This window comes from Lepidochelys kempii, chromosome 10 (assembly GCF_965140285.1).
Source record: "Lepidochelys kempii isolate rLepKem1 chromosome 10, rLepKem1.hap1, whole genome shotgun sequence".
Taxonomy (NCBI): Eukaryota; Metazoa; Chordata; order Testudines; family Cheloniidae; genus Lepidochelys; species Lepidochelys kempii.
In genome coordinates this window covers 60,156,726-60,179,362 of record NC_136389.1, presented here as the reverse complement: position 1 = coordinate 60,179,362, position 22,637 = coordinate 60,156,726, and the positions used below count along the sequence as shown (strand labels likewise).

The 22,637-nt window shown below is 38.6% G+C and overlaps 1 protein-coding gene across 2 annotated transcripts in view; it reads right to left on the bottom strand.

Annotated features, from left to right (window-relative positions):
* The window catches only part of NEDD4 (NEDD4 E3 ubiquitin protein ligase), a 128,416-nt gene that overhangs the window by 62,538 nt on the left and 43,241 nt on the right, over positions 1-22,637 (bottom strand). Inside the window, exon 1 of one of the 2 annotated variants that reach the window (XM_073303794.2) lies at positions 16,540-18,572. The exons of the other annotated variant lie outside the window; for it this stretch is intronic. Within the exon in view, the coding sequence (XP_073159895.1) occupies positions 16,540-18,076 (1,537 nt within the window). The 5' untranslated portion in view covers positions 18,077-18,572. Of the gene's footprint in view, positions 1-16,539; positions 18,573-22,637 lie in introns of those variants that run through there. 2 annotated transcript variants of the gene reach the window in all.

Genomic DNA, 22,637 nt, shown 5'->3' with positions numbered 1-22,637 from the left:
CTGCATTAACTCAAATTAGCATCAAACTTAGTACACTTTTAAAGAGGACTCCAGAGATTGAGATAAATGCAGTATTATAAGCTGCCTGTGCTAGGTATAATATCATGAGGTCCAGGCACCAGAACCCTATTGCGTTTTCAGTGGAGAGTCAGGTCAACGTTAGGCATTTCTATTTAATTGTCTCGTGTGTGTAAATTGACTGATAGAAGTGACAGCTAGTCAGATGTAAGATCCTATTAACATTTACACTGGCTGAAACACCTACAGTCAGATGGAAGGTTCTTAAACAAAACATGTTGCTAGGTGAACCGCATCCTTGATAGTTGCTTCAAGAGCAAGGCGTTGGCATAACATGCTTCAGCAATTTTACCATCTAACAGGCAGCAGTTAGAGATGACTCAAATTATCTTCACTAATTCCTACTTATGAAGATATTTTAAGTGCACCAGTGCTCCATATAGACCAGAGCAAAACCGACATCTGTTTCTGCACTTGTATATAGATAATACCTTTTATATAGAACCTACATTTTAGTCCACAGTAATTTCTTCCCAACATTATTTGTTATTCCATTTAATGATTGTTATTTTGAGTACTTGGGCTTACAAGTTTACCATCCAAACAACCTCATTAAGATCTTGTTTACTGTGGAAGGTTTGTAAATCACCTTATTTTCACAAGGGTTAGAGAGGGACAGAAGCCAGATATTACTTGAACACACTTATGCACAATACAAACATAGTATGGGTCAGTAGTTAGCAATGTGAACAGTTTAGTCCTCAGTAATTCAAGTTCCCCTACTTTGACATGCAGATGTGCCAAATAAGCTATTGTGCAAAGAGCTAGGCCACCAGGTCTTAAAGCAAGTCAGTATACAATAGAGGAATTAATCCAGAATTGGGCCTTCTGTGTTCTACTGGCCAACTCCCAAAAGTCTATTCAGAAAATATGCCTAATCAAAGATTTGGCACTAGCTAGAAAAGCTTCTTTCATCATCAAGACCCACCTTTCATAATTTTTTTCCGAGTACTGTAAGAACACACAACTGACTGTGCGGCTGTCCAAGTCCTTGCAGCTGACTGTGGGCCCGTCAAGGACTGTAGAACGAACCCCCAGAGGACTTGTTCCAAGAACAAGGAACACTTCAACTTTGCCTTCTCTAACTAAACATATAGCAGTGTGTACATTTAAAAAACACAAAAAAACTCAATTAAGAACCCTACAAAACCACACTGCACACACAATTCTCTCCCTAGGGCGGGAATAAATAAACAATGTCACAGATGTTAGTCACATTGTTTAATGAATTACTGGGAGGCACTCTTTAAAGCGATGACGGCCGTGTAAGAACTTATTATAGGTGGGGTTGATAGCATCTCCTATTAAGATTGCCTGACACTTCCCATAAGCCCTGTTTCAGTTGCTTTTAACTTGCTAAATTAATTGTTTGGGCTTAAGTTTTCCATGCAGTAACTGCCCCAGGCTTTTTTAAAGTTTCAGTTAAAACAGTTTAGTCATTCCTGAGAGTGAGGTTACCAAAAAAAAAAAAAAAAAAGTGCTTTGCCCATTCTAAAATTCTGGTGACCTTTTCTTTAAAAAAAACTCTAGCATTCCCATGCTTGTGAGCATGAGCTTAAACGAGGTAGGGGGTGCCCTCTGTGGGGATGGCAAAAGCATTTTTGGCACAAAATGCACCCAAATTTGGCCAAGTTATAAGCTCTAGGGAAAAGAAATGCAGTTCCCCCACGCTCAGTGGAAGCTTGCTGGACCTTCACAGCTAATACCCCTGAAGAGTCCATATGCACTGTTAATGCAACTGTTTCAGAAGTGGTGGTAAAGGGGGGTTTAACCCTGCAATTGCAGCTCTGGGCTGTTGCAGACCAAGTTAGGCATCAGATCTGAGAGCAGAGAGAGGCTCTCTCCTGTTCTCTCAATGCTCCCCAGCTGAGTTGAGACAGCATGGAGCACAAAGCTGCTGGATTCAAATACAAAGGGGGTAAGAGACAGGCCTAGAGTGGGGGACTGGACTGGATCCTGGGGTGGAAGGGTAACTTGGTGTTAGACTAGAGACTGGAACTGGGATGAGAATCTCTACTCTTGAGGCTTACGACAGGCTAAGTGAGAATGGAACTTGGACAGGACCAGGATCAGTGCCCACTAGAGCACATTCCCCTCCACAGCCTGGAAATAGAATCCAGGATTTCTGAGTCTCACCATTCCTATGCTGTCAGCAAGCATTGTGAAGCCATCTGGCAAAGAGGGTGTCCAATTCCCCTCTAGTGCTGGTCCACATAACAGTAGTAGGTTGTCATCCTTGTCAGTTATGCCATTAGTTCAAGTGGCAGAGTTCTGTGCGGTTGATCTAAAGCAGGGGTTCCCAAACTTGGTTCGCGGCTTGTTCAGGGTAAGCCACTGGCGGGCCATGAGATGCGGGAACGGTGAACCGCAGCCACTGGGAGCTGCGAGCGGCCATACCTGCAGACGATCAGGTAAACAAAGCGTCTCACGGCCCACCAGAGGCTTACCCTGAACAAGCTGCAAACCAAGTTTGGGAACCCCTGAGATTCTAACCATGCTGATGAGACATATGGTGTCAATATGCCGCCTATGGGATTTGTTTTTTAGTTTGCTTTTTTAAACCTGGGAAATCATACACACAGAAAGCTATATTTTATAGCACACTAAGGAGGTTGTGAAATCTAGTGCTCAAAAGTTCAGAAATGTCAGAATTAAAGTTGCCTGTGTAATCTTAATTCAGCCCCTTTGTGCTTACACAATAGTTTCTAACAGAACCCCTGCTTCATTCATTACACAGGACTGGCCTGTTCTAGGAACAAATGAGTGTTCTGTAGTAAAGGAAGCTGTTTGTGGGATACGGACTCATTTGTTGCCGAAGTTGGAAGGTGGGGAGTGAAAGGGATTTCAGAAAAAGCAAGGACTGGCTTATAATTAAGGCAGCTGACTGTTTTCCTGGAAAACTTCTATCCCCACCTCTGCCACAGAGTTCCTAGGTGATGCTAGGCAAGTCACTTAAATCAGGTGATCACTAGTGGTCAGTAATTGTGTATTCTTTATTTTCTGGGTCCCTGACATGGAACAATGAGATCTGATTCGCAGAAGTGTTGACCAATCACAGCTGCAACTGAAGTCAATGGAGCTGTGCTTTAAACATATGAAAGGCTATATAATGCTAAGAACCTCTAAAAATCAGATCCTACGCATCTCAAACAGGGCACCCAAAATCAGTGGATGTTTTGACCTTAATCTCTGTGCCTAAGTTCCGCATCTGTAAAAGGGGGACAAGAGGTCATCTCACAGAGGTGTTGTGAAGAAAAAAAAATTAGTGTTTGTAAAGCACTCATACTAGGGGAACAAACAGATAAATTAAAAACAGTAACCAGTCATCAGGACCAGACAGTATTCACCTAAGAGTTCTGGTGGAACTCAAAACAGAAAATTGCAGAACTACTGTGGTAGGTAACTTATTGCTCAAATCAGCAAATCTAACACAGTTTTTTTAAAAAGGCTCCAGATTCAATCATGGCAATTACAGGCTGGTAAACCTAACTTCAGTACCAGGCAAATTCGTTGAAACTAAAGTAAAATAATTATCTATAGTAAACAGAATTATCAGACACAGATGCACATAATATGTTGGGGAAGAGTAAACATTGCTTTTATAAAGCAAGATCAAACCTCACTAATCTATTAAAATTCTTTGTGAGGGAGGGTCAACACACATGAACAAGGGTGATCCAGTGAATATACTGTACTTGATTCAGAAAGCCTTTGACAAGGTCTCTCACCAAAGGCTCTTATGCAAAGTAAGCTGTCATGGGATAAGAGGGAAGGTCCTCAGGGATCAGTAACTAGTTAAAAGATAGAAAACAAAACGGTAGGAATTAACTGTCAGTTTTCACAATGGAAAGTGGTAAATAGCAGGGTTCCCCAAGAATCTGTACTGGGACCAGTGCTGTTCAACATATTCATAAATGATCTGGAAAACAGGGTAAACAGTGAAGTGGCAAAGTTAGAAGAGGATACAAAATTACTCAAGATAGTTAAGTCCAAAGCTGATTGTGAAGAGATTCAAAGGCAACAAAATGCAGATGAAATTCAATGTGGATAAATGCGAAGTAATACACATTGGAAAACAATCCCAAATATATGTACAAAATGATGAGTCCTAAATTAACTGTTATCACTCAAACAAAAAAGACCTTGGAGGGTCTGAAAACATTGGCTCAATGTGCAGCAGCAGTCAAAAAAAGCTAAAAGAATGTCAGGAACCATTAGGAAAGGGTTAGCTAATAAAAGTAAATACCAGAATGCCACTATATAAATCCATGGCATGCTCACCTTGAACACAGTGTGCAGTTCTGGGCATCCCATCTCAAAAAGGATACATTAGAATTGGAAAAAGTACAGAGAAATGCAACAAAAATGATTAGTGATATGGAACAGCTTCCATATGAGGAGAGAGAAAAAAATATTGGCACTGCTCAGTTTAGAAAAGAGATCAATAGGTCTATAAATTCATGAATGGTGTGGAGAAAGTAAGTGCTATTTACCCCTCCACAAAACACAAGAACCTTCAGAGTAGTGTCTGAATAGCAGGCAGTAAATAAAGTATGGGACCACATATTAACAGTGAGGATAAAACAAAAATACTGAATAGGTACTCATTGAACGAGCACCGTTTGTTCTATGCACTGAATGAGGCAAAATCCAGTAGGGGGGATAAAAATAGTATGTGATCATGTAGTTACACTATTATAATGCATATGCACAGGCACAACAGGGCCAAATTAAAGTTGCAAAGGCAAACAATTCTGGTATTTCCTAATTTATGAATAGTGGACTTCGCAATCTTAATGTTATTTTAAAATGTAGCTTTTTGTATGTAAAGTAGAACAAAAACAGAAATTTTATTAATTTTCTTGTGTTCCTATTTTAGAGCAGCTACATTTTAGCTTTAATATGGCCTAATAGGAGTACCTCTACTGGATGAGGCTACAGGCAAGCATTCATAATTACCCCTTTCTTAAGCATCATGTTTACTCTGATACCCTTTTAAAATTCATAGTTTCTCAGGATTTTGCATATATGGATTTCAGCTTCTTCAAATTATAATGTAGACTTTATTTGAAAAAGCTGAAATCCATATATGTCTATAGAAACAAGGTTGGTGAGTTAATCTCTTTTATTGTGTTAACTTCTATGGGTGAAAGACAAGCTTTTGAGCTAGAGAGCTCTTCACGAAACTTTGTCTCTTTCACCCACAAAAATCAGCCTAATAAGAGGTATTACCTTACCCACCTGCTCTCTCTAATATCCTGGGACGAACACATCAACAACACTGCAAATAGTAGATATTAATATACACACAGAATTTCCCATTTGCCCTAAAGCTTCTTGATGAAAAAGTGATGATGTAATATCTGGAACTGGGTACGATTACAGATAATTCATAAAGTAACACCAAAATGAGCAGTAAGCATTTCACAGGCTGCATTCCCAAAGCAGAACTCTTCGGGCATCATGGAGACTTTAGAAGCGAGTTCATCTGAAATAACTACCACTTAACAGGAATGGATAGCAATCCTTCAGAGTGGGGTAGAAAATTACTGTAAACAAATGACTCATTTGGAGGGTGGCAGTCACAATTTCACTTGCTTGCTCAACCTGTGAAACTCATTGGCTTTTGGAGGGAGAGAAAGACTTGTGCTGAAGTGTAGCACAGAACTCTGAGCCCAGGGCAAGGGGAAAGCTAAGGTAGCTTTAATTCTGGGCTGTTTTAGGGGCTGGATGGGCATCCAGTGTAAACAGACAGGCCTCCAAGACTGTTTAGGTCCCAGCAGCTTGCCTGGGCTGTCCTATAGGCTGCAGTGCTGCCCAGAATTTCTGTAGTAGTTAGAGTCACAGTCCTGCTCCGGATATTCCCCTCCCACCTTTGCCCTGCCTTCATGCTAGTGTTTTTAAGGTGGTTCTCTAAAGCTAATCTTCTGGGCCATCTTCCACAGTGGGGAAGTCCTCCCTCCTAGATCTTGAACTGGGGGCTTTTAGGACCCCTTTATGCCATTCTCTTGCCCTTTTATCCAGTATAAAAGTGCCAGAGTAGGGTTGAGGACCTCACCCAGGCATTCTCATGCTCATTCCAAAGGATGGAAAGAGTTAGCCAAAAGGATTGGGACGGAAAAGAGAACATAGTAAAAATATATAGTGGAAAAGATTTTAAAGGGAGAAAACACTAAATTGATTAAAAAGAGAGAATTAGCCCCAAGAGAAAACGTCCGTTAATCTCTTTTCAAAATAGAAATGGAGCATAGAAAAGGGAAAAAAAATAAAGACCTATGTTTTTAGCTTTTAACAGAAGTTAACTGTTGGAAAACTAGGAGATATTCAACACCATATGATCAACCAGCTCTATGGACTACTAATAAATGCAGTGGATTTGAGATCCATTGGTCAAAGATCATTTCTGAACTGGGATAGCCTGATTGGCAGACAGTGTGTTACTAGATCACATTAGTAGGCCAACCAAGGGAGTGTGTTTATTTATTGCCGAGATCATTTTACAGGATCCTGAGTCCTCTAATAAAGCCCCACAACTCTGGCTCAAAGAGCCATACAATATCGATTACTAAAGAAGTTTGGTAAAACAAAGTTGGGCCTGGGAAATAGCTATTTCCCACCCACCCCCACTCAACTGTATTCACCTCAACAAGTATTACTACCTATAATTAAAAAGTCCTCTTAATAAAATGTGCATCTTTACACAATGAATTTAACACTGAATTGTTGCTTCTTACATCTTGAACTGGAACAGAATTTAAATTATTTCACAAAACTGTAAGAATGTTTTTGATAAATGCTTTGGAAAATTTAATTTGCAATCTCCCTCAAAACTATCCATAGCGAACCTGACTATACAGATTATGTACAAACTGTTGGGGGGGCTGGATGACTCATTATTGATAACTGAATACTAATCCTTTTATCTAATTCAACACAGCCCAAACTGATAGTGGCTTAAAAGTCATTAGTATCATTATGCTGTTTGATAGCTTAATTTAAATTTTTCAAACCTTAAGTGTTACTTTGAACAGTAAGTAGGTAGATTTCACTTACCGAAACCAGTTTTCTTTTATTAAGGGACACCTGTAGGAGGGGGTCCTGTGGCAATAAATGGATAGCATAAAATACCAGCTATAATTTATCCTAGATGAGTTAGTGGCCTACAGGACACTTAACATTTTAGTAATTTATCTCTAGTGTCAGTTCCCAATTAGTTCTTTATAAATAAAAGTTCATGGACGACTAGATTTGACTTTGACAAATAGGGAGGAACTGGTTGAGAATCTGAAAGTGGAAGGTAGCTTGGGTGAAAATAATCATGAATGATATAAAGTATCAGAGGGGTAGCTGTGTTAGTGTGGATCTGTAAAACCGGCAAAGAGTCCTGTGGCACCTTATAGACAAAACAGATGTATCGGAGCATAAGCTTTTGTGGGTGAATATCCACTTCCTTGGATGCATGTAGTGAAAATTTCCAGAGGCAGGTATAAATATGCAAGCAAGAATCAGGCTAAGGATAACGAGGTTAGTTCAATCAGGGAGGATGAGGCCCTCTTCTAGTAGTTGAGGTGAATGATATAGTTTATGCTTCTAAGGAATGGTAGGAGAGAGAACAAAATAAAGACAATGGATTTCAAGAAGGCAGACTGTAGCAAACTCAAGGAGTTGGTAGGTAAGATCCCATGGGGGATCTTTCCAAAGGGGAAACAAACAATAGAAGACAGTTGTCAGTTTTTCAAAGAGACATTAAGGGCACAAGAGAAAACTATCCCACTGTATAGGAAAGATACGAAGTATGGCAAGAGACCATCCTGGCTTAACCAGGAGTTCTTCAATGATCTAAAAATAAAGAAGTCCTACAAAAAGTGGAAACTATGTCAAATTATGAAGTATTAATATAAACAAACACCACATGTATATAGGGACAAAATTAGAAAGGCCAAGGCACAAATGAGATCAAACCATCCAGAGACAGAGTAAAGAGAAAACATTCAACAAATACATTAGAAGCAAGACGAAGACCAAAGACAGGGTAGGCCCGTTACTTGGGGGCGGGGGGGGGGGGGGATAACAGAAAATGTGGAAATGACAGAGGTGCTTAATGACTTCTTTGTTTCAGCTTTCACCAAGAAGGTTGGTGGTGATTGGACGTCTAACGGTGAATGCCCGTGAAAATGAGGTAGGATCAGAAGAGGCTAAAATAGGGAAAGAACAAGTTAAAAATTACTTGGACAAATTAGATGTCTTCAAATCACCAGGGCCTGATGAAATGCATCCTTGAATACTCAAGGAGCTGACTGAGGAGATATCTGAGCCACTAACTATTATCTTTGAGAAATCATGGAAGACAGATTCCAGAAGACTGGAAAAGGGCAAATATAGTGCCCATCTATAAAAAGGGAAATAAGGACAACCCAGAGAATTACAGACCACTCAGATTAACTTCTGCACCCGGAAAGATAATGGAGCAAATAATTAAGCAATCAGTTTACAAACATCTAGAAGATAATAAAGTGATAAGTAAAAAGTCAGCATGGATTTATCAAGAACAAATCATGTCAAACCAACCTGATGGCTTTCTTTGACAAATCTTGTGGATAGAGGGGGAAGCAGTAAACATGGTATATCTTGACTTAAGTAAAGCTTTTGATATTGTCTCACATGACCTTCTCAAACAAACTAGGGAAATGCAACCTAGATGGAGCTACAATAAGGTGGGTGCAAAACCGTTCCCAGAGAGTAGTTCTCAGTGGTTCAGTGTCATGCTGGAAGGGCATAAAAAGAGTGGGGTTCCACAGGCATCAGTTCCGGGGTCTGGTTCTGTTCAATATCTTCATCACTGATTTAGATAAAGGCATACAGAGTACACTTAAAGTTTGGGGATGATACCAAGCTGGGAGGAGTTGCAAGTGCTTTGGAAGATGGGATTAAAATTCAAAATGATCTGGACAAACTGGAGAAATGGTCTGAAGTAAATAGGATGAAATTCAATAAGGACAAATGCAAAGTACTCCATTTAGGAAGGAACAATCAGTTGCACACATACGAAATTGGAAATAACTGCCTAGAAAGGAGTACTGAGGCAAGATATCTGGGGGTCATAGTTAAATATGAGTCAACAGTGTAATGTTGTTGCAAAGAAAAAAGCGAACATCATTCTGGGCTGTATTAGCACGAGTGTTGTAAGCAAGACACAAGTAGTAATTCTTCTGCTCTACTCTGCGCTGATTAGGCCTCAACTGGAGTATTGTGTCCAGTTCTGGGCGCCACATTTCAGGAAGGATGTGGACAAATTGGAGAAAGTCCAGAGAAGAGCAACAAAAATGATTAAAGGTCTAGAAAACATGACCTATGAGGAAAGATTGAAAAAAATGGGTCTGTTTAGTCTGGAGAAGGGAAGACAGACAGGAAATGATAACAGTTTTCAAGTACATAAAAGGTTGTTACAGGGAGGGAGAAAAATTGTTCTTCTTAAGCTCTGAGGATAGGACAAGAAGCAATGAGCTTAAATTTCAGCAAGGGAGGTTTAGGTTGGACATTAGGAAAAACTTAACAGTCAGGGTGGTTAAGCACTGGAATAAATTGCCTAGGGAGGTTGTGGAATCTCCATCATTGGAGATATTTAAGAGCAGGTTAGACAAACGCCTGTCAGGAATGGTCTAGATAATACTCAGTTCTGCCACGAGTGCAGGGGACTGGACTAGATAACCTCTCGACATCCCTTCCAGTTCTAGGATTCTACAAGCACGTTAGGATTTTGAAGACGCCAGGTTGCTAAGGTAATACTATTGGAGCCATAGCAAAATGTTCTTTACAGCATGAATATTTCACATAAAAGTTACAAACAGTTCAGAGCTGCAGGCTTCAAGAAGCTGGAACTGTGGATTAGCTAGAAACAGGCACATATGTGTTTCAGAGAGTGATGCAAAAGTGAGTGGTGATGCATTATTTATCAGCTTCCCTCACAAGGTAGTTACCAGCTCTTCAGCTAGAATTAAGAGTTATTGGTGCTAGTTTTGGCAATGAGAAACTAATTCAGACTCCTTTTTACTCCTGAGGGGGGGATTATGTGTGACTGCATGCCTGCAGAAAATGCCCCCACCCCTAAATTCCTGTACTTCCCTGCAGAAAATGGCAGGGAAGTAAAGGGTCCCAGAGCCCGAGCTCCAGCCCAGTTGAAACATCCACACAGCAAATAGCTCCAAAGCCCAAGTCCTGCGAGCCAAAGGCAGCTGATATGAGTGAACCAGGGGTGTTTAATGGCAGCGGAGACGCACCCTTATAGGCCACTACTAGACCGGAGGGAGAAACTAAAGAACAAGCAGTATAAGGTAAAGTGATAAAAAGACCACAAAAAACCCTGAAAACAACCGATAATTTAGGGGGGGGAAGCTTAGAAAAAGAGGAACACTGGTGAAAATACAATATAGGAGCTGGCTGTAGGAAGCCTGTGAAAAATCTACAAATAGTGTAATCTTTGTAATATAAAAAGGTTTTAATTCTTTTTAGCTAGAGTCACCATAATGACAAGATCTCAGCTTTTCTAAGTGAGTAGATCTTCAATTCTCCTTTAACGCTTTAGAGCGCACTATGAATCTTGCAGACATGTCACACATCTCAACATTTAGAATTTATTTCTAAGATATGCAAAATTGTTAATTATGTTCTTTAATACCTCCTGTTAAGTTAACATAGGGGATCCTATTTCACTATTTTTTAAACTATTAAGATAATGGCGTGGGCTAGGCTCACAGTTAAGTCAAAACATGTGAATATCTTTGATAAAACAAACTACATAAGATTTTTCACCACCACAGTAGTTTCTGCAGGTCTTCTCCCCACCAAAAGTCAAGCACTTAGAGCTGTGTATCTGATCATTTAAGACAAGCCAATTTAACTTTCTAGAGCTAATATTAATATGTTTAATTTCTGATAGTTATTATATCTACTGGTAGTTTTTTTAATCTGGCTTCCACATGAGGAGAGATTAATAAAACTGGGACTTTTCATCTTGGAAAAGAGACGACTAAGGGGGGATATGACAGAGGTCTATAAAATCATGGCTGGTGTACAGAAAGTGAATAAGGAAGTGTTTTTTACTCCTCAAAACACAAGAAGTAGGGGTCACCAAATTAAATTAATAGGCAGCAGGTTTAAAACAAATAAAAGGAAGTATTTCTTCACACAATGCACAGTCAACCTGTGAAACTCCTTGCCAGAGGACATTGTGAAGACCAAGACCATAACAGGGTTCAAAAAAGAACTAGATAAATTCATGGAGGATAGCCATTGATGGACCTATTAGCCAGGTTTGGGCAGGAATGGCGTCCCCAGCCTCTGTTTGCCAAAATGAGTGACAGGGAATGGATCACTTGATGATTACCTGTTCTGTTCATTCCCTCTGCGGCACCTGGCACTGGCCACGGTCAGAAGACAGGATTCTGGGCTAGACGGACCTTTGGTCCGACCCAGTAGGGTCATTCTTATGTTCTTGCCCCAAGTTGAAGCAGTTTATTGGGGAGCAGTCCATAACCTGTAATATACCTTTTCAGGGTCTGAATAGACTTCAGTCTCTAGTGCTGTTGACCCAGCACCTTACAAAAGTACTGAAACATTTCTGGAGGAGAAAGATGTTATAACAAGAACTCCTCCAAACAGGAGCAGACTATACCTGGTTTGCACAGAGAGGAGACAAAAATGGCAGATGAAATGCAAAGAGGCTAATCAAGGTTTTACTAAGTTTAGCTAAAGGCCATGATACATTTAACATTAAAATGCACTAATTAGCTCAGTGACTTCCAATAAAAATGTGCCTCTCCCCCCACTTCAAAGTCAATGGGAGAGGAAATGGTAACTGGACTGTAGGGAATGTGACAGTGTCTGGAGAGCATAGGGGAGATACACGAGTGTATGCATCAACTGTGGCAAGATGAGGCTGCCCTCCCCTTAAGGGCTGACTTCCAGTTGTGGGGGGGACGGAACCAGGCTAGCTGATTGGCTCATGTCACCCAATCCCCCCACCACCTAGTCAAATTCTCCCAGACTTTCCAAAAAAGTCTCCTGCTGGCTGACCCATCCTGCCTCCCCTTAATTTTAGTTTAGAACAGTGTTTTTAAGATGGTTTGAGCAACTGCCTGTTTTGTGACAGGGAAGGAATTTGTCTCCATTGAGGCCAAATTGGCAAAGATCTGGTAGACTTTTTTGTTCCTTGCAGCATCATGTAGGGACAGTCGGATTGAAAGCAATCAGACTTGAAAGTTTAAAATTAGCAAAGTTAAGACCATTTAGCTTATCACAAGTTGCGGCTGGTGTCCCCTGCAATTAAAGGCTAGAAGGGCCAGTTCCCAGAGGTAAATGAGACCTGGTATTCTGCTGGTGGAATGTGTGCCTTAAGAGCAGAAGAGACCTGAAGTCTTCCCAGCCTGAGGTTCCCTCTTGATAACCTTTCCCTTCCTCCACACAGTGGGGAGGGAGAAAGGATTCAGCAGTGAGTTGAGTCCTAGGAGTGGGCCAAGGAGTGTCTACTTTGAGTTACTGGTTATATAGTGGTAGCCCTGAAACCTCACATGGGAACCAGTTAAATTCCAGGTATAAGTACAGCATGGACACATAGCACCCCTCGCCAGCATTAAATAAAGTCACGGCTTGCTGCTTATATCCATCACATGCATCTGTTGTTTGCTTGCCTGTGTGTCTAGATCAATGCGAGTCTCCTAAGAGATAGGACTTCATGCTGAAGTCTGATGCTCCATGCAGCTTAAGTTTGACATAGTTGCTACAAGAACTTCAGATGCATTTCCCCCAAGTAAAACTCACTATGGAATACAGAGTTTTTTGGTTACCAGTACACTCTGGTTCAGAGGGGTTTGAGAGTTCAAATTGAAACTTCACACAAAACTAGTTGTACAAAAGCTTTCATGAGCTCTAACGTGCAAGTTTTAAGGTTTTTTGCTCTAGTAAGTGTTGCCAATTTCATTCACCAAACCTAGAACTCCAGCAAAATCAGTAAAGTAAAAAAAGGGAAGTATTAACATTATCCTCATATATTTTAAAATGTACCTTAAAATTTTTAATACAGAATTATACTCAATTACTGGGGATAGACTTCCCAGCTTAGTTAGCATGTTCATACATTCAAAGTAAAAATGGTTCTGATCTAGGAGGAGTGGTTAAGCTTGTGACTGCCAGTGACAAACCATAATAGCAGAAACTGTAATGTAAGCAACTCCACCTGAAGGTCTGAAAGTAGACTTGTACTACTACTCCACCCTCCCTCCCAACAAAATTGGAAATATGCCTTTATAAGAGACCAGGTAACTTGTTCTATCCCTCTACCTATTTCCACCCCTTCAAAAAGCCTAATTCATGATATGAACAATTTAAATTAATTCAACACTTCTGCTACAGAATAATTTCCACCCGAACAAAAAGGCACATGAACTAAAATAAGTCAGCAAGTCAAGGCCATGCACCTTGATATTGCAATCAGGGCATTTAATCCTCTCCCCTCCCGCACATACATTGCACAACTTACTGCAAGGTTCCTGTGGCACATTTCAAATAAAGATTAATATAGAGACATGGTCCAGCCATTCTCCCACACTTTTCAACTGAAATAGCTTAAGGCCTGCTGTTACAGAAATGAAGTTTCTTACTAAACTTTAAAAAGCAGACTTAACAAGCTGCTGATTATGGAAAGCAAGAAACCTGATACTATGTGGCTGAAGGCTAGTAGCTAGGCACGTAAGAAAAGAATGCATAGACCTTTCACTGCTTCAGACACTGGAGTCTCTAACCAAAGTACTGATTTAATTTCATGACTGCTCTGCGCAGATAGCTGACATTACTAAATGCTACTCCCATATCAGCTTGTTAAATTTGAACCCAGACTCAGCATATCAGTATACTAAGCCAGACTAACTGGAGTCAAGAGAAATATTTTGGGAGTTGTTTTTAAATGAGTCACAATACCCCCACTATAATTAGATTTACTATATAATTAACAAACTATTACAGTAGAAATCTATTATATTTAAAAAAAGACTGCTATACCACTCGTATTACTGTTTACAGTTTGTCTTCTAACAGGTTGCTGAATTACTACAAAGTCAATTCAATCTGATCTTTTTGCTTATTTTGGTAAACTGTTTTACAGAACTGTTTGTAAAAGCTCGTTTTACACTAAAAGGTCAAGGGTCAATTGAGGAGAGAGAGGTCTCTGTGCATGTTGTCTTACACAAAGGACCTGAAACTCACTAACTGCTGCAGATCATATTCAGCATCCAGTTTTCAAAAGGCAGCCATCATTCTGTTTTGCATGCACAAATCCAGGTAATTTGCATGTACATGAAAAAGTGTTTTCACAACTGTGAGCACAATTTGAAAGACACTTCAGCCCCTTTGAAATTTGACTGTCCAGGATCATGTTTCTAGGTTTTAACCATGAAGCTTAATACACACTGCTAGAAAAAGGCCAAACCTCCCCCCACCCCCCAAAAAAAAAACAAAAAAAAAAACCCTACACATCAAATCCAAACCACACATTCTTCAGTAATAATCATACACTACTTGCTACACAGTGCTTCAAAGGTTGAAGCCAGAATCATAGAAGGGGTTAATCCATGAACATGTCTACCAAGAAACTCTATTACAAATTATTTTCTTTAGAAGACTGAAGTTTGCCTGGAGTTTTTACTCAAGCATTTATTTTCACAGGCTGGGTTTCTAATTTGAATGTGCAACAATTTAATTTGATTTACATTTTTAGACAAGTGACATTAACAGCACAACAGCTGTAAGTGGAAAACCATGAGAAGGGCACTTTTAAGCACTGTGATTAAACAGTTTTTCATCGTCTCAATGGAATTTCTGTAATAAGCAGGTTCAGACTACTTGGTTTTCTACATATTAGGGAATATTTCACAACCACAATACCACTGCAATTTAAGTAAGAGTTCCCTTACTGATTTAGGTTTCCAATACAATCTAGTACAGCCCTTTACCCCAAAAAGTACATACTCCAAAGAATACACACTGATAACTTATGATCCACTGAGATGATTTTTCTGTCAAAGTTTAAAACTCAGACCAATATTTTAAGAGTTTTTTTCCCCCATAAAAAGTTGTGGACAGTGATTTTAATAAAGAAAATAAACAAACCGCAAAGGACTGCAGGTGTGGGCCCTAGGCAGGCAATACTTTCACTGAAAGAGCTAAAATCTGCAGGATAGGACTTCAAGGTAATATTACAGCAACTCTCCAGATTGGTGTTAACTGCAGATCACTGGCAGCGCCCTTTTCATTTGTATCAGCAAATTGGTAAAATAGTGGAAATGTCAATTCGCTAAGGCTAGTGTGTACTTAAAACTTTAGTAAAGTTTGTAAAAATGCCTAGTTGTTGCATTGTTACACATTTTTATTCATAATTAAGAGCACCATGCAAGTCTGAAATTTTGCAAGAATTTCTGAATGACTTTCAAAAACAAAAGGATCATTTAAACAAGTTTATAAACCAACGTTTCTTGTGGCTTTGACTGTGGTTATTAACAAATATAAATTGCATCATCAGTTAATACAAGAGGGACAAATTTCTGAAGTTTAGTTCAAAAGGCGTTTTATTACTCAAAAAAGTTAAGACTACTAAACTCAAGAACTAATTTGAACAGCAATGTTGTTGGAAAAGATATTAAGTTACAGTGTAAAGCTTGGGCTGAACTAGTGGTTAGAGAAAAAAGGGGAGGAAACGCTTAAAATTCCTGTGGCTCAGGGTGTATACAGATCTAAATGGTATTTTAAGAGTTGCTCTGCTCAAATACTACTTATACTTAATTCTCTACACACAGCAAGTTTCTGCAAAAGCATTTAAAAAACCTTATATAAAGTAAATCAAAGATTATATAGTAACCTATTCATTCTTAGGTTTCAGAGTGGTAGCCGTGTTAGTCTGTATCAGCAAAAACAACGAGGAGTCCTTATTTGGACATAAGCTTTAAAATCTAGATATTTCAATAAAAAAATAATTCTGTTGTGGATTAATGTTATACAGTTGAAATTTTAGCTCAAATTTGATTTTAAGTCGAGGAGAACTTCAATATCTAGGATTACTACATAATAAGGTAAACCATTTATCCTCATGCGAATTAAATAATCAGTTATGAGTCTGAATTAATATTTGAAAGTTCAGGTGCTTGACTGAGAATTTTGACCAAAAAGGATACTAGACTCTAGAAAAGACCAAATGAGAATTCTCTGTCTCACCCAGACCCCATTTAGAATACATAATTTATTCAGTATTGCAAAATGTTTCAATAAGTTAACATAACTAACATTTATAAATGGCGTGTATTTATGCTTCGATCATAGGCTATTGTTCTACTGCTTCAGATCCACTGGCAAAGAAAGATTTATAGTGTTAGTTTTTCCTTCAAGAAAAACTCACCTTGTGGGGCTTCCACAAAGTACTACTTGATTCCCTTTTGCAGATACTGGCATTTTTTGGAAAGCCACTAGTTTTTCCTTCATTTCCAGGTGTGAACTGTATGTGCAACTGGGATGTCTCTGCCTTCGGACACTTATATTTAAGACTGGATAAACAGCAAGAAACTTTTTGACAAGATCCTTCTAATGAAACACTTCTTTGCAGAATATGGTGGGTTGTCCTTATTTGTGTATTTGGTCTTTCTAATTCATTTACAAGAATCTGATACTCAGAATGGTTTGAGGGTAAACATGCAGATGTGCTACGTATCAGTTTTAAATTAGGGTACTTTGCATCAGAGTACAAATTTAATTCCTTTTCTGATAACTCTGGACTGTAGCAACCATTAACCGTTTCATCCCTTGATGCAGATTCTCTTTGAGTGAAATGAACTGAAATACAAGAGAAGCTATCAGATGTTTTTTCACAGGTTGTCTTCTCAGCGCTACTTGCGGCCTGATTTTTGTCCTGTAATGAACTATTCAAGTAAAGTGGTCTAATGTCTCTAGTTTCACCAGGAGAGCAAATGGTTTTAGAGAGTCGAAGTCCATTGACTGCTGTTGAAAGGAACCCTTTAGAAGAAGTTGTTTGATCTTCATTTTTTGCCAGTTCAGTAGGAGAAATAATGAACTGATGTGATGTTTGATAAGGTCCCCTGCTTGGTAGAGGACCCAAGCATGTTGGAGAAGTTGGTGGGGTAGTGGAGGGACTCCTAGGAAAGATTACCAATGACGAAAAACGTCGTAGTGGAATTTTAGTTTTCCTCCTCATTGGCAATTTCACTTGTTCCAAACCATCTTGATCAAAAGTAATATTATTTTTACTTCTACATAAAGTTTCCTGAGATATATTGTTCCTATAGGAATTACATTTGTTTGCTCTGCTTCCATACGAAGTACTATATACAATACTACTACAGAAAGTATCATCACCAGTGGAAAGAGTGCAACTACTACTGTCACTAATTATACTGTTGCTGTATGAGTCTCCATCACTCGTGATACTTGTACACGATTCATAGTCACTGCCAGTGCTGTTGAAGGATCCGCTGTTATTTGCTGCAATACCGCCAAGACTGCTATTGCACATGGTAGCATTGCTCAAATGGCTGCTACTGTTTAGCATATTAGCTGTGTAATCAGCCATATTCCTGCTACAAGAGTTTCCTTCATTACCAACACTGAAGAAAGTGTCTTCACTAGCAACTACTGTATCAGATTGAAAACATTCACTGTACCTTCTAGACTGCAGAGAAATCTGCAGTGAGGTGCTCTTTTTGTTGCTCTTTTGCAGTGAAGAAACAGCTGAATGCTGCTGTTGATTAATTATTTCCTGCATTACTGTTGGAAAGACAGCTTGCCTGGGAGTCAGCTTCATTTGTATAATATCAGGTGCAGAATTCTGTGAAGGTCTTTGGAAATACATATGAATGTTACTATCCAAACCATTTCCAGAGATTTCTGATAACGGATCAGTGTTGCTTCTTCGGGCTGCAAAATGCAATCTTAACCGCCGTGCCATTTGTTCTCATTTGCACACATGTTAGCAAGTAAGAACCATAAAGCTCCTTTTGCAGAAAGGCTAGAGGCAGCTGCACAGAGTTGAGATCCAGTTCAAACACATCACAAAAGTAAGATCCCATGAAAGATGCAGCCTTTGTCCCAACTTCAACAAGATACTAACTAGCGTATAATAAAAAGCACCTCCTTAAAAATAAGTCAGCCAATCCTTTAACTGCGGTTTCTGGACTCTGATTGTTTGTAGTCAGAATGCATCCACTTACAAAGCACTTGATTTCCAACAACCGTCAAGCTTAACTCAACTGCAGCACACAGACACACACTGCCAACCTTGTTTCAACATTACCTTCTGTAATTTGCATAAATGAATAAAACCCAAGAATATTCTAGCTCTTAGAGTTTAAAACAGCAATTCTTGCTGCAGCTACATTAGCTGAACCAATGTGTCTGTGCTTTCTGCAGCAGTGTATGACTACTAATATTTTTACCCACAGGTTTAGAATTACAGGAAGTTGGTAGGAATGAAGTCCCATATAACGGAGTATCAAATCTAGGATTGAATTTCCGAATAGTAACCCATGCGAGTAAACTGGTGAAGTCTGAAGTTATGCAAAAGCCAATGAACTAAGCCATTTCATACTCATAAAAGGTTAAAAAAAATTAGGAGTTATTTTGGGAGTCCTAAGAAAGCTTTTGGGCAATCACACTTAAATGATGACACTTAATATGAATTTGCATTCTGTGGAATCCTACAGTGCCATATTACTTTGGATTAAATAAAGCAATAAAAATGTCTTTTATCACTCAAGGTTTCAGCCTAGCATAGAGGTTCTTTCCTAATGAATATATTTTTGCCTTTTTCTGGTTAAAGGTGTGCTTTGTTAGACTTTTTGCACTTTTACAACTGTTCACATTTTAAACTCAAGTGCTTAAATTGTTGGCCAGTAGTCTGTGTTCTGGACTAGTATCTGGTTATTTATGAATTATAGATGCAGAGTACTAAGTGTTCTACCGTGCTTTTGACATGCAATCTTCAGGTCTGTACAGGTACAGATTAAGGAAGTTTGAACGCAGTCTTTCTAGAGATGTACAGTATAGGTTGCATATTTAAAAATGACTGCATAATCTATGGAGTACAATTTACAGATGAAGACTACTCGAAAGCCACATTGTATAAGATATTGTATGCAGACTGTATAGTAATCTCATGCATTCAGTTAACTACAGTAACAAGAATATATTACAATTGCACCTCTTTTGTAAAGTGCTTTGACATCCATTGATGAAAAACACTATGAAAACACAATTAGACTAATCAAGGTAAAAATATACTGGCAACTTTTCCCAAAAATGTAAGACTAAAATGACAGAATTTCTCTGGGTGTTTGCCACAGTGACAGAAAAGGCCCTTTGCTGGCACCTAGTGGGACTTTTGGAAAAAGGTAGTCTCTCTGTGAAGTGTCAATAGCAGTAAACATTTGGCTATGAATGACAGGTTTCAGAGTGGTAGCCGTGTTAGTCTGTATCAGCAAAAAGAACGAGTACTCGTGGCACCTTAGAGACTAACAAATTTATTTGGGCATAAGCTTTCGTGAGCTAAGTGGGTTTTAGCCCACGAAAGCTTATGCCCAAATAAATTTGTTGGTCTCTAAGGTGCCACAAGTACTCCTCGTTCTTTTGGCTATGAATGTACTTTTAGCTACAGAAACTATACTTCATGCAATACTAAATGCGAACATACTAACATGGAATGAATTACTGCTGCCGGTAAAGCTCAAACAGCAGAGAACACTAGACCATTTATCCTTTCATAGGTCATACTGTTGGATAGTTTCTGCTCAATATTTACATGACCCTTGCTATATTTTTGATTAGCGTGCACTAAAACTAACAGTTTTACCTCCCCTCCAAATAATAGCCAGGACTAAGTTTACAGTACTTTTTGTTTGCAAGCAACAAGTTTCTTTTTTAATACTACTCCAGGGTTCATTTAACCTGGTTACCCAAATTTTGCGGTTAGAAATGCATCAACAACATAAAATAGCTTAGTCACAAAAAGACCAATAAGTAAAACAGTTCAGCTATTTCACCAAGTATCACTAATCAAAGTTACACTTGGAGAAACAACTGTTGGAATCCAAAAAGAACCTTTTTGGTCACAAGTTCAGAAAGATACGTATAACCATTAAGCAATATATTTTCTTTGAGTTTCAAGTTTTGGTAGAAAAGAAAACATTGGTTCTAGTTAAAAAAACAAAACAAAGTGACTTTATAATTTTATAGCCTGACTTGATTTAGTCCAAAGGACAACAAAATTAAACATATCATGTTACCCAAGTTTTCAAGTACATAAAAGGTTGTCATAAGGACGAGGGAGATAAATCATTCTTGCTAACTTCTAAGGAGAGGACAAGAAGCAATGCACTTAAATTGCAGCAAGGGTGATTTAGGTTGGACATTAGGAAAAACTTCCTAACCATCAGGGTGGTTAAGCACTCGAATAAATTGCCTAGGGAGACTGTGGAATCTCTGTCACTGGAGATTTTTAAGAGCGGGTCAGACAAACACCTGTCAGGGATGGTCTAGATAATACTTCGTCCTGCCACAAGTGCAGGGGACTGGACTAGATGATCTCTCGAGGGCCCTTCCAGTCCTATGGATTGTTTTCTCCACCTCATCAACTTCAAAAGCTCACACTTTGCCCATCTTTATACCATGATTTTTAATTTCATACTGTTTCTGCTGCCTTCCCCCCCCACATACTCATTAGGGTAAAATTCTCACAAGCGCTTAAGTGATTTAGACCCCTAACTATTAAAAATGGGATTATAGAAATTGTACCCCTAGTTAACAGCCAAATCCTAGTGCCTTTTGAGCACTCCTACTATAGTTTGAATGAAAGCTGAAGCACAGGGCCTGAAGTGTCATTCTGTGGGATTCATTTGCCAATCTGCTGAAACAGTTGATGCTCTTGATGGCCAGTCTCCAAGAGGGTGGATAAAAAAATATTTTTTAAAAACATTACAGAAATATGTAACTGAAATTAGCAAACATCAAATTTAGAGTTCTAAAAATAAATTTGTTTCAAGTTATAACTTGTTTTATAACCTCAAATTTAAGCCTTAAAATTTGCTAAAATTAATTAAAAAAATTCTGTGTCAATGATCTGAGTGTAAGGGTGCTTCTTTTTAAAATATATACAAAAATGGGGGAAAACCTCAACCTTTTGATATCAATTCAAGCTTTCAGTTTTGGTTGTGGAGAAAAGATTTTGCCATAATTATTTTTAGTTTCAGTTTATATAGTAGGTGCAGAGAGAATATTTCCCTTCATTTTAGTAGGTCATTCAAAGTTAAGAAACAGAGTTGAAGAAGGAAAGCTTGTTTGTTTTCTTCTGCCAATCTATGACTTAAAACCAGATGGGAGAGGATAAGCTCTACTACTTTTAAGAACTTGAAAGACATGGGGCCAGAGTTTCAAAGATATTTATGCACCTCAAGATGCAGATAGTTGCTTTTGAAAATCCCACTAGGCACTTAAAAAGGCTAGGTGCCTATGTGCATCTTTAGGTGCTGAAGTACCTTAGAAAATCTGGCCCATGGTGACCAGGAAAAGTCAACTAACTAACTACAGTTAATAAGTTGTTTAATAAGTCCATTTTTAAAATGTAAGATGTATTTTGATAATTTTTCTTCTCTTCTGTATCCAGTATAATTACTGTAGTGCTACTTAATAAACAGACCCATTTTAAAAATGCTTTTTCTATACATTTTTAACTGAATTCCAGTTTTCATCGAACCATCGGTTGGCACAAATCCAGACTAAAAAGGCATCTAGTAAAGAAATATCATTTACCTTTTCAACAAAAATGTTTAAATTAAGAATTCGAATAAGTATCTGTTAATGTTTATTTCATAAATAAATGTGTATAGACCTAGTGTATCCTGCTGGCTAGATTTAGTTAAAAGGCTATATTTGGTTTCATCAACATATTTAATCATCATACCAATGCATGGGAATTAACCTTCTAGGTAAGGTACAATTGCAAAATAAGTTTAAAAATCAATGTTTCCTTCTTGCTGATTTAAATTATGATTAAAATTGTGGTTTTAATCACTGATTTAAATCAATCCACGCTGGTCTCTGAGAAACCTTGATCTTTACTATGGGGATTTTAGTAGTGGTAAAACAAGTATTAGATCGTTTAAGAGAGTTACCATAACCAAACCACTCAAACTATAAAGGTAATCAATCACCTGAAAGACTAATCCATGAAAACATTTTGAACAAGCAGATATTATATCTAAGACACTGGATTCCAAAATTTGTAATACAGAAGAACTACAGAAAGTAGTGACTTCAAACAAGAAAAGATGTGTTGCAGTTCAAATACAAGACAGAACAAGGCTTTAAGCAAGCAAGCAGGCTGGTCTGCTGACGGCTGGTCTCCTGTCAGCTTTCCACCCTCTCTTTTATTCTCTCTCTCCCCCCGCGCATTACATACTCCAACAGATAAAAGGAATACACTGGCTTTGTTTAATATTCTTATTTACCAATATCTA